This window comes from Merops nubicus, unplaced genomic scaffold, assembly GCF_000691845.1.
Source record: "Merops nubicus isolate BGI_N331 unplaced genomic scaffold, ASM69184v1 scaffold4144, whole genome shotgun sequence".
NCBI classification, from domain to species: Eukaryota; Metazoa; Chordata; class Aves; order Coraciiformes; family Meropidae; genus Merops; species Merops nubicus.
In genome coordinates, this window is record NW_008604731.1 from 25,356 (window position 1) to 37,543 (window position 12,188).

At 41.5% G+C, this 12,188-nt stretch overlaps 1 protein-coding gene across 1 annotated transcript in view; it reads left to right on the top strand.

The window, feature by feature from the left end:
- Nucleotides 1–4,169, top strand: part of GPR116 (G protein-coupled receptor 116) — a 24,673-nt gene extending 20,504 nt beyond the window's left edge. Inside the window, exons 19-20 of the mRNA XM_008939098.1 lie at nt 2,851–2,935; nt 4,093–4,169. Coding sequence (XP_008937346.1) covers nt 2,851–2,935; nt 4,093–4,169 — 162 coding nt within the window. The remainder of the gene's footprint in view (nt 1–2,850; nt 2,936–4,092) is intronic.
- The last annotated feature ends 8,019 nt before the right edge of the window (nt 4,170–12,188 follow it).

Consider the following 12,188-nt stretch of genomic DNA (forward strand, 5'->3'; position numbering starts at 1 on the left):
CACAGAATCATGGAACAGCTGAGGCTGGAAAGAACCTGTCAAGATCTATGCTGTCCTAGAATGACATACGTCTCTTCAGCCTACACAGCTGATGGGGAATGTAAAAGTGTTCAGAGAATCATAGATTGATGATGTGTGGTGCTAAGATGGAGTAAGTGTGCCATCCAGTTTGATAATAAGGACCAGAGCTGGCCCTAAGGAGTGGCAGATTCAAAGCAAGCAAAGGAGATTTTGAATTCCTTGCTCCTGGACGTTATGGATGTTGGATGCTCTCCAACATTTTCTTACAGTTTACTTCATTTTTGTGTAAGCTTCATAGGCCCTTAAGGGCTTGTAAGCACCAAGGTCTTGCCTTTGCCTCCAGAAGTCCCTGTACCTCTGAGAGTCAGAAGTGGAAAGAACATCCTCAAGAAGTGCTGCTACAAGCTTACACCACTTTGTAAAACACTTCCCAAGTGCCCACGTTGGGTAAGAATCAACTGGGCTAGAGGATCCTCACATCCAACCAGGTGCAAATCTGCTTGTGGCACTGAGCAACCACCACCCATTAGAAAGTCTGGGGAAAAGGTCTCTCAGTGGGAGCAAGGGAGTACTCAGAAATGCTTGTTTTAACTCACACTTCTTCATTCATAATCCTTCACTAAAGAAGCCACAGCAGGATGGGTAAGGAATTGAAGGGATCAGAATCTAACCCGTGGTACTTTGTATGGAAGAAGAAAATGGTGATGAATGCTAGCATTATTCTTGTATTACAACAGAGTTTTATTTTATATTGGTATCTGAATAGGATCTCTTCAGAAGAACCTGTACAGGTGTTGCTAAAGAACTGGGAAGCAGGCTTAAAACTCAGCATAATTAAGGCAGAGAGGTACATAGCCTCAAAGGAATTAATCAGCCCACTCAATTGTCAGCTCAGAGGAGCAGCACTGGCTCAAATCACTCCAGCAACCACGGAATGGGTGAAGTTGGAAAGTACCTCCAGAGATCATCTAGTACCACCCTCCCACTCAGAGCATGGCCAGCTAGACCTCAGAGCCATGTCCTGAGTTTCGAGGAGCCCCAAGGATGGAGACTCCACAGTCTTTTTGTGTAGCCCTTTCCTGTGTTTGACCACCTTCACAGTGAATAAATTTCTTCTTACATGTGATTTCCTGTATTTCTACTTGTTTACAAAGCCTCTTGCCCTTTCACTGAGCACAAATGAGAAAAGTCTGGTTCTGTCTTCATTCCCAACACTTCTTGTCCTTTTCCTGGGCACCAAGGAGAAAAGTCTGGCTCTGTTCTTACTCCTTTCCATTCAGCTGGACCCCTGCACGTCCTGGTGCATGGGGTTGTTCCTCCCTAGGGACAAGGAGACTTCACACTTCCCATTGATGAACTTCAGAGATTCCCATCATCCCATTTCTCCAGCATGTTGAGGTCTCTTTGAATGACAGCAGACTCATCTGATCTGTCAGCCACCCCTTCTGGTTTAGTATCGTCTGTAGACTGGGTGAGGGTGCAATTTTCCCATCATCTATCTCAATAATGAAGACGTTACATCAGTCTTGGACCCAGTAGTGACCTCTCTGCATGTCCCCTTCAGCAACATGCTGAAGACATCGGAGGTGGCAGCCCATCATTTCCCAGGCAGAGCAGTGCTCTATGTTTCAGGTGCTCCAACCACCTGCTGAGATGGCAAGACAGGAAATATGCAGTTTCTCCCTCATATTTGTTCCTTTAGAATCCCCAGAATTATCCACCTGGCTTTTTTAACTGTTGCTCCAAGTATCCTAGTGAGTTCTGCAGGAGGATTACTCTTGGGAAAACAGGTCTGGGAATATTTTTAAAGCACCATTCCTTCTTTCTGGCTTGAAAATGTCATCTGCTCCATGTGGTACTATTCTGACTTTTTCCCAGGAAACTGGAAGGAGGGCAGGAATAACTGATGCAGCTATCATCATTAAGGTCAGTTTCTTTATCCCCTCCTGTATTGACACATCCAGAAGAACAAAGTAGAGAGAACAAGCTGTTAAGTCTGGGACCCCAATTCTGAATTCCTTTCCAGTCAAAATCTCCTGGGCCAGACATTTCCAGCTCTAACTGACACTGTGGAAGCTGCCCCAGGCAGGAGGAACTGGCACGTTTCCTTGGCAGTTCTGCTGATAAAGAATAAATTAAATAAGATCAAAGTCTTTGATCAAACTTTTTAGGTGTGGTTCATTTACCTTCTTCCTCTACCACCTTATGATATAGCTGACAATGCACACAACTGCCTAATTCCTTCCACCATGGTGCAAACTAATGAATGGAGAGTGACAGAACAGAGAAAGATGTGCTTTCCATACTTTTTTTTAAACACATCTTTTGAAGGAGTCCCATTAAAGTCTCAAATCAAGTTTCTCCAGTGTCTTCCTTCCCTTCTGGAATGTAGAGTTGTGTTCCAATGCCCTCTAGTGTGTCAAGTTAAATTTGCCTCTGATTATCTCAAGCTATTGGCCATTAACAGCTATCTCCAAGCATATGAATCTGAGCTTTTCTGGCTACCTTGATGGATATATTCCTTCAGATAAGGGACCAGAACTTTGCACAGCCTGATGTGGTAGCTCTGGAGCCTAAGCCTTCTTCCCCTGCCAACAGTTAGAGACAGGCTCTTTGTGCCCTGTAGTTTCTTTTAAAGTTGATCCCCTTCATCATTATCATAAGTGTGCAAACAGGTAGAGCTGACACCCCACAAACATCTAATTAGTCCCTCTGTGGACTACCTGCTGGTGCTACTGAACGTTTTATTGTAACCTTCCCCTAGCCCCCACACTGTGGCTAAAAAGGAAATTCTAGACTTCTGACAAACAGCAATTTTCTCTTTTACAGTCAACATCCTTGATCCTGGTGACACCAATGCTTGCTATGAGCTATCCGTTTTCAAGAACCTTTAACAACTTATGTGGGAAAACAGGTATGTGGCAATAGATCCCCCCTACAGAAGCACAGACAAGGTTTTCCCTGTGTTCTCACTCTCAGGGTCTGTCTGTCCTGATTTCTATCGACCTATTTGTTTATCCATCCATCCATAGATGGTGTTTAATTGTCTAATACAAAGGAACTGGGAAAAGTCATTGAAATCACAAGTGTAATTGTTTGTAGCATAGTATAACCAACACAGAATTGTCTAACACTAAAACAAACATTGGATGGTGCCATGTTTCCCAAATTCTAAAACCTACTAACTGAGCTTTGCTTTGAGCTTAATGATATCATGACATAGTGCTCCTCAGTTAATTTACTGGTCACACACTCTGTATCTATAGCTGTATCTATTCAAAGTTTCTCTGGCTGTTGTTTTATGGACATCACCATTTCAGTTATGACTTTATTTTGCAAGAAGCATTGCTGAAAATATCCACAATTTCACTCCTAAGTGTGTAATCTTTGCACACAGCCTTTGCTCAGAGAAGATGGTGACATCTTGTCAAAGTGGGATATGAAGGAGTTTAATGTAGGCAAGCAACTGCTTTTTAAGAGTCTGTTTATTAGCCAGATAATGGAACAAGGAGTTGGTCTCTGACCCAGTAAGGTTACATGGCTACACTAACCAGATACGAAAACATCCCACCATGAGAATGAGACTTGCCCACAACTGGCAACCATGCTGCTGCCCACTGGAACTCCCATGTCATGGACACTCTCTTCTGCTTACTAGTCTTGAGCTCTGTGCACCTGGGTCTTAGTTTAGAGTCTCATGGTCACAACTGGAGGGAGCTGGGATTCATCTCAAGACCATGTGTTCTAGACGCAACCCCATCTCAAGAAGTGCCACTAAGTCTTTCCATCTGTGTGAGTAAATTACTACCCTATGGTATGACCATTAGGGCAAGCTGACATATCTTGGCTGTGCCACCAAACACAGCCCACATTGCCCACCAAGGTGGGCAATCAACTTCTGTGGTTGCTGCTATTGCTGTAATCCAGCTAGTACCAGGGCTGCAGATCAAATCAAAACCACTTGTGTCATCAGCACAGGTCTAACTGTCCTTATTTTGCAATGCCAATATGTCCCAGGGTATCTGTCCTTAAGTCTAACCAATATGCTTTTTTTTTCTTCTTTTTTTTCAGGAAAATACAGAGTATCTTCTTCAGAGCCATCCACCTCTTCTGAAAACACTTCCAAATCATATTCTTTGCTTAATTGAGGCACTGCAAATGCTAAATCACATAACTCAGGAAGGACCTCTACCCTTTCCAAGACACACAAAAAGTTCCTGTGAGTCAACAAGAAGTGGACTGCTTCATTTTGACTAAGCTGTGCCTTGGTGTATTCTTCTGGAATAATCATTTCTGGTTGATGTGTAAGGCAGGGTAGCTTTCAGAGGTGGAATTTTACACTGAGCTGCCAATCCCAGAAGAGATAAAAAGTTGTTTCAAGCTTGGACGGATTTGAAGGCCTTCAAGTGCTGGAAAAGACATTGGGAGTAAAGACTTCTCAGCTTTTAAGAGGGTGCTTAGCACTGAGCAGTACTGAGCCATGAACTGCTGTCCTATGCACAGCTGTTGTCCAGTGGTTTTAGTATTTCTCTTATCAACCTTCTGAATGATTCCAAAGGCCTGTGTAGATACACGAGTACCTCGTAGCTTCTCTCCTGCCCTCGTATTAATGTCTGGAAAGGCCATGGGGTATTCTCCTACTCTTCTCCACTTTCTATTTAAGACTTTGGAATCAAAGAGTCACAACTGAGAAGGTCCATTTTGGATCTTCATTTCTGACTTAGATAAAATGAAGATCGTGATGATTCCTGCATGGTCTTCTTTCAGATGGAATGTACTGAAAGCTCCGTGTGGCACTTTTTTTGTGGAAGAAAAGGAAGCTTTATATCCTCAACTATAATTGTCCTTCCCTTGATATGCGACGTGGTAAGACAGAGATGGTTGCTGTCCTCCACCACAAAGGGGTTTGCATTTATTTAATGCATGGCAATGTTAAGTATGCAAGGAGTCTCTTGTGTAAAGTCTGGACGTTTGGGTCTCCTCTCAGAGGAGAATTGAATTTGAAGGGCTCAGAGAACCAACTCTCTAGAGCAGTGAATATAAACCACCGTGTGCATATGCAATCCTCTCTTTTCTTCATGCTCTGGTCCAGTGAACATGTCCCGTGCAGCTGACCTCTGTAGCCTGCAAGGTGGATTTGCTATTGAGGCAGAGGAAGAGCACTACTTTCCACTTGTGCAATACTGCAGCTCCCTGACCTGCATTTGTTGGGGCTGTAGGATGTCCAGAAGCTCTGCTGGAAATGATACCACAGCCAGGTCTTTATACAGATCCTGGACAAGTGATTGAATCCCACTGAAATAACTGTCCCAGGAAGTAAAAGTGTGCTAAAAACCAGCCCATCAGTTCTGAGTGTATTTAGTCCTGCTCCTGGTTTCAAGCCACTGTTATTGTCTCATCCATCACAGATACCCCTTACTGCTGGATGAAGTCTCTGCCTTCAGCTCCTTCAGCTCAGCAGTGAACCATTCAATATGTCTTCCTATTGTGATGCCAATATTTATTCCTCCAATATGGGGGGGAAAAAAAATGCATGTGAGAAAGAAAAGAGAAAAGACAGTAAGGAGAAGATTATAAATACATTTTCTTAGCCTTTTTCACTTATTCTGTCAAAAAGATTCATAACTAAGCAATATAGCAGTAGGATAATTAAAAGGCCGTTCTTCTGGAATGTCTTCACAAACCCCTGTTTCTGGCATACTGCTAAAATAAAAGTCAGCATGAACAGTTACAAAAGATTCTATTTTTGTTTTCACCCCAGTGAGTTTTCCCCCCTGCTATCCTGACTCAGATTTCTTTCTTCTTTATGTGCAAAACTAGAGCAAATGAGGCACGTATCAAAATACTTCAGCTAAGAGAGGAATCATTGAAAGGATCATTGTTTTAACAAGGACCACTGACTTGCCTTCCAGATTTTCTACAACCACCTTCATTTTTCTTCCAAAGTCAGCTATCCTCAGGCAAAACTTAATTAAAAAAAAAACCAAAATAAATATTATCTCATGTTCTTGCAGCCTTTTTACAATTAAGATTGCATTGTTTCTCTACCATTTTGTAAAACACAATTTGTGAATTATTTTTGTTACATTCACATTTTCAGCAGACTTCTTAGACTCATCAAAAAAAAGTTTTTTTTCCAGTTTTATGCTCCCCTGCCCCAGGTCACCTCTCAGGAGCAGCTCAGGATCTGGCCATTTTCAGCTCTGACCTCTTATCACAAAAGCCAGATTGAGGGGTTAAAAAGTCTTAGAGATTTCCACTTTAGCTGTCAGAAAAAAACCCACAAAATTAAAGCAGCCTAGGGCCTGGAAACTTCTTTGGTTGAGGTAGGTAGCTGTGTTAGAATAACCTTATGTTTCCCTTTAAATTCTACAACCTGTCAGTTGAATTTTGAGGAAAAGTGTTATGATTCTCTTCTAATTTGTTTACTACCCTTTGTAAGGAGTTGAGCTTTTGTCAGCATTAGAAACCTAAACCAGAAACAGGTCACTGAAAAGAAAATAGAATTTCTTTTTTTCTTTTTTAGTACTCAGATCAGCTCTGACTGACCTGCCTTTGAAACACCTTAAACAAATGTGGATGCAAATTCATGGCATTTATAGAGCTGGATTTTATGGTATGTTTCCAGTTCATGGCCTCCATCTATGATGTTTCATAAACATATTTTGTGAAATTCTAGCTTCACTCATGATAATGGCAAAATTCCCTTGGATGTCAATGGAGCCAGGCAGTGACTACTTGACTTTTTTAAGTGCTTGTGGATTAGTTTTTCAGCCCTTCTCTGCCCTATAGAATTTCTATTGTCATAGTTCTGTTGGTAAAATCTCTTACTGCAAGTAGAGTGCAAATGTAGTCTGCTGACCACAAAAGTGTTTTGTGGGTGTACTTAAACTGTCTTCCTGAAAGTCAAAACCAAATCCAATTAGAACTTCCTTCTGGCAACACAGGGATGTTCACATCAACAATTTTGCTGGCCTAAATCTGCAGTTTGAAAAGGAAGCATGTGAGGTTTTCATATAAAGCAAATGTAGTTATGTCAGGGCAACTTCATAGGATGGGCATGTCCCACTTGTGGGGCTTATGAAATACCCACATGTTAAAATTAGCTATTATGGAAAAAGTTATACACAGTTAGGAGAGGAAAAGATCTTCATTACTTCTGTATGTGTTATTGGACCACTCAGAGGCTCTAATTTTGTTCTAGGACCCCACACTGGCAAAATTTCCTAGTACAAAAGCTGCACAAAACATCAATGTATACATGTGTCAGTGCAGAAGAGGAGGATTCAGACACAGTATGAGCATACATGAAGAATATTGACACAGCATCAACACTAAAGCTTTTTTTGTTTGTTTAGAAAAAATTAAAGAGCTTTAAGCAAGGACTCAGAAGAGGACTAGTGACTGTCACAGCTAAGAAGTCTTTCCCAAGCATGAAGGGTCCCTTGAAAGCAAGTGCAAAAATGGTTTTGCTTGAAAATATAACAGGCAGCCATAAAGGTTAACACCACAGGTCAATCAGATCTAGAAGCTGATGTCTTGATAAAAGATAGGTGGGAGAAAGCCATGAATGGTCTTGGAAATGAAGTCCCTTTTGTTTGGGAGGTACAAGAGAAGAGAAGTAGGATGTCAGGAAATTCTGGTGAGTAGTGTAATGGATGGTGGACATTCACAAGGGCACAAACAGAGCATTTCAGCTCTCACTCGCTCATGACTATGACATCATACAAAAAAAATGATCACAAGTGGGAATAACAAGCTCAAACACAGTCCAAAACTAAATATCATTTAGTGAACATAAAGTCTAAAGCACCTGCAATCTAAATTATGTTTTCTTCCTTTTTATGGCAGTTGATATTCACCTTCATAATAAGGTGCAGCTAGTCCTGTGGTCTTTAGGCTGTAACAGAATTCCTACATATAACAAGAGATGTAAAAGCATCTAAAAACATAAAGAACAAGGAAAATTTAAAACATGCTTAGTTAGGCTTACCAAAAAAGAGATTATTTATGACTTTGTGGTGCTACTGAAATGTGTGTTTAGAAAAATATGCATGCTGAGCAAGCCTTCTCCTAGTACACCATTCAGGATGCACAGGTCTACAGATCCAAGCCTTGATCTGGAAAAGGTCATTTTGTCCCACCAAATATGGTGTTAATTATGAGTGATGGGTTCCTCACTCAAATCCCTCTTACCAAGTGAGAAATGAGATCTGGAAAAGAGATAGTGGAACCAAAAGCACTTTTTTGCAGAGAATAGTGGGTAAATATTTGTTCTGCTCACTCCTGCTAAGCTCCACTGTATTTAGTTTTAATTCACCACTATATACCTGAACTGCAACAGTTTAAACTGTGTTTTTCATAAACAGATAGAAACACAGTTTCAGTACTCTAGCCCAGGTGAACTCTCCTAAGATGTGTTCCAAGAGAAGACCAGTTTTTTACTGAGTCTCAACTCTGACTGATACAGAAAGCAGCAACAGCACAAAGGTTTAGGGGGAAAGTGAAAAAGTGAGATGCACATGTAAGTATGCCCCAAACCTCATAGGTTTTTATGCAAATATTACTGTGTTAAAGCAGCAATTTCTTTTCAGAAAGATGCTCTGGTGTCTGCAGTGGTACAATCCCCCCTACTCCTGGGCTACTCAATACACAGAGTAACTCTTCTCCTGGACCCCATAGCAATGCAGTGGAAAAGTACAGCTTGTGAAAGGCTGTGCACCAGAGCATTAAGGCACCCCCTTAATGCTCCTGCCTCCTGCCTCCCCTATTCTCTGGGGACAATAACAATTCTCTCCTGCAGTGCACCAGAGCACAGAGGTGCCACTTCTGTGCAGCTGGCTCCTACTCCCCTCCTTGTTATCTTGAATGATCAGCCTACGCTGTTATAACCTGGTACACTTGTACTTGGGTTGTGGCCCAGAGGAGGGACACCAGACCCCAAGATCTGGTAAGTTCTGGGTATGCACAACTGGCAGAAATGTTCCAGGACCCTCAAGGTCTAGACATGCACAATCCAGAACATGCAACACCTGAGTTAGGCAAAATGCAAAGGTACCTGACCCAAGTCAGTTATCTCGGACCCTATAAACAGTGAACCAAACTGAGGCCCCTTGAGCTCTCCTGGATTGCAGTGGGCTGCATCCAGCATCTCCCTTGATTTGGGACCCTTCTCAAGACCAACTGTGGACAAAGTCAACGTAAGGCCTGGGAGAAACTCCCTCCTTGAGGCTCAACTCCTGCCCATTGAGGAAAGTCAATGCACTGCCTGTTTCATTTTATGCATTTGCTGTTATGAGTGTGGCCATCTACATATTTCACTGGCCAAATATTTCTGTCTCTGTGTATTTTGGGTTTATACATATGCACATGCATTGGTCTGAGATACCTTGTAGTGTGTTAGTGTGAACCTTGACATCCTTGAACGTGTAAGTAAGCAGCTGTTTTACTAAATCACTTGTTATAGTAAGTGCTGCTAAAATCAGCCTTTAACTGATCTCATTTTTATTAATAAATCTTGAACTGCTGATAAATCAGTGTCAAGCATATTAAACCAGCTACCTGATAGTGTCATATAGCATGACAAGCAGTACACACTGAATTTCAGGTCATGTAGTTGGTCTGACCACATGTAGTGGTTCACCTCTGTGCCTAAATGTAAAGCAAGTAAAGAACAAAGTGGATCTGAAACTCTTCCTCACCACCAAGGTGGCCTCCAGAGACAGATTTTCTGAAATGTAAACAGTGAAGTCAGAATGTTCCATTTTGCTACTTGCAGTGCTGTTTAAACCCAAATCTGCAAATATGATTGAAGTTTGGCATCTTTTCAACAAGTTGATATGGTGTTTAAAGATGCAGTGCCATATTTTCCAATCACAGATGCTTTGTTTTCTTCAGGATGTTATGTTGGTAAGATATTTCTTGTTCTTTCATTTGTTTTAAAATAATTTTTAAGAGATGTTTAAAGTGGAACTGTGGGAAACTCTGCTATAAAACTCAAAAACACACGCAAGCATCAGCTGCTAAATAAAATCTGGGCCTCAGAAGCCCTTATTGAGTTTCAGAAGATTTGTAAGAGTTTCCTCCAGGGTCATCTTGGAGCTACCAGCTGATGTGAAACTATAACAAGAATTTTCAAAGAATTTTAGGCACTAGGAAATAATGAACAAAAAGTCATCCTACCATCTGTAAACACTCTCATGGAGCAAATAGCATCTGGAAGGTGATGCACTACAAAGTGAAAGGATTTTAAAAAATATATCAGCAACATTAAATAATTCTTTACTCTTAGATGGCTCGATAAAACAGGCTGAATTGAGCAGAAAGATTTCAGCTGAGGTCAACACTCCCTAGATTGCAACCACATAGTGTTCTTAATTGAAAAATATTTTAAGACAACAGAGAATAGAAAATGTCATTATCTCTTATTTCCACACAGTAAAATGAAAGCATTGTATAAATAACCCAGCTTCCCTGGGGTCACTGCAAAAAATCAGTAGCAGTGTAGGAAGAGAAGTAAGGATTGCACATGACTGATCTCAAGCTTTAGCCTGAAAACAGTACTGTGTCTGTAACTATGAGAAGCCTGACCATCACTCAAAGAAGGAGTCTCAGATATTCAGTAAATTCCTACTTGTTTTATTGCTTATTCAAAGAAGGCTATAGGTTAGCTAGTTATTTGGGAACCAAGAGAAAATGCATGTAGTATTTGCCCTGATGACAATAGAAGGCAAGGTCTGATCTTCTGCCTTATTGAGGAGGTAATGACTGAATGTTTTTATTATAAACTATGTATGCCAGGTATGGCATTGAAGTGCTGGGGTTTAAACCTGCAGTCCTGAATGAGGGTTGGCATATGGATGATGTCCACAACCAGGCAAGGAAGACCCTCCTGATTGGTTTTCATCCAGGGTGTGGCCAAGCTTGGGTGGGAACTGATGAGGAGATCACCACCAGGTGCCCCTGCCTTCCACATTAACTTGGAGGTGGGGCAAGAAACCACCTCTATAAGAGCTGGCTCTGCTTATGGTGGAGTTGGGAGACTTGGTTATATAGGGGCTGTGTTGTGTGAAAGGGTTTCCTGACCCTTCACAGCAAATGGAGTTCCCAAGATGCTAGGGACAGAGCATGAAGCTGTGTCTGATTTCCCACTATACGACTGGACTCATGGCCTGGCTGTTACCATCTCCCATGACTGGACTCTTGGCCTGGCTGTTGCCATCTCCCATGGCTTGGCTTCATGGCTGGCTTCATGTCCACTGTGGTGTGTGAGTGGATTGACTTGTTCCTCCCTCTGGTTGTCTGGCACTTTGGATCTCTGGTGTGTGATGTGGTAGTGGAGGGAGGAGTTTGGCTGCTGGTCTGCCTGGTAATGAAACTATCGTTCTGTGTTGGGTAAGAGGTCAGCAGAAGTGGCATTCAATAAACATTTGGGAGCTCTGTGAAATAAGATTTAAAGTTTGGCAAGAACAATAGGCAACTTTTTTGTTATATAGAAAGTTTCTTTCCTCTTTTGATGAAGTGTACTGTTACTGAAATAATAATTTGTAAGATATACCCCTGCCAAAGGGATATGGTATTTCATATTTACCTGTTGAAAAGTCATAAGCTAGCCTCTGCGTGGAGGAGATTACTACTTCTCAAATTAATTGGAGGCATTTTTAACACTTGCCTAAGGACTGTAATTCTCCCAGACCATTCACTAGCAAGTTTTTCTTCACTGGAAAATGGAAATGTAGCTTTCCCATATGGCAGCTTCATACCAAATAGACATTTCCTGTTGCTCTGCAATATCCAGAGTGGTTCAAAGGATCTGATATCAACCATTGTGGACATCCTAAATGGTGGATTTATCCACAAATCCATGGATTTGTGTGGACTTCAGCATAACAAAGCGAAAATTAGTGCTACACCATTTTAACTTTGTTGAGAATATGGACTTCAGTTTAAATCTGGACTTTTTTGTCTTCACAGGACACTACTCTAGGAATTTGTGAAAATTAGCCCTGTCTGGCAGAAAACAGTCTCTGCAGAAATCAGATCACAGCTGCCTCACAGTATTTAACTGCCAGAACATTCAGCAGCTAGATAGGTCTCTGCTGATGGAAAAAAAAATAGAAAATATTAACCTCACAAAAGTTTTAATATTAAACCAGCACCATACATCA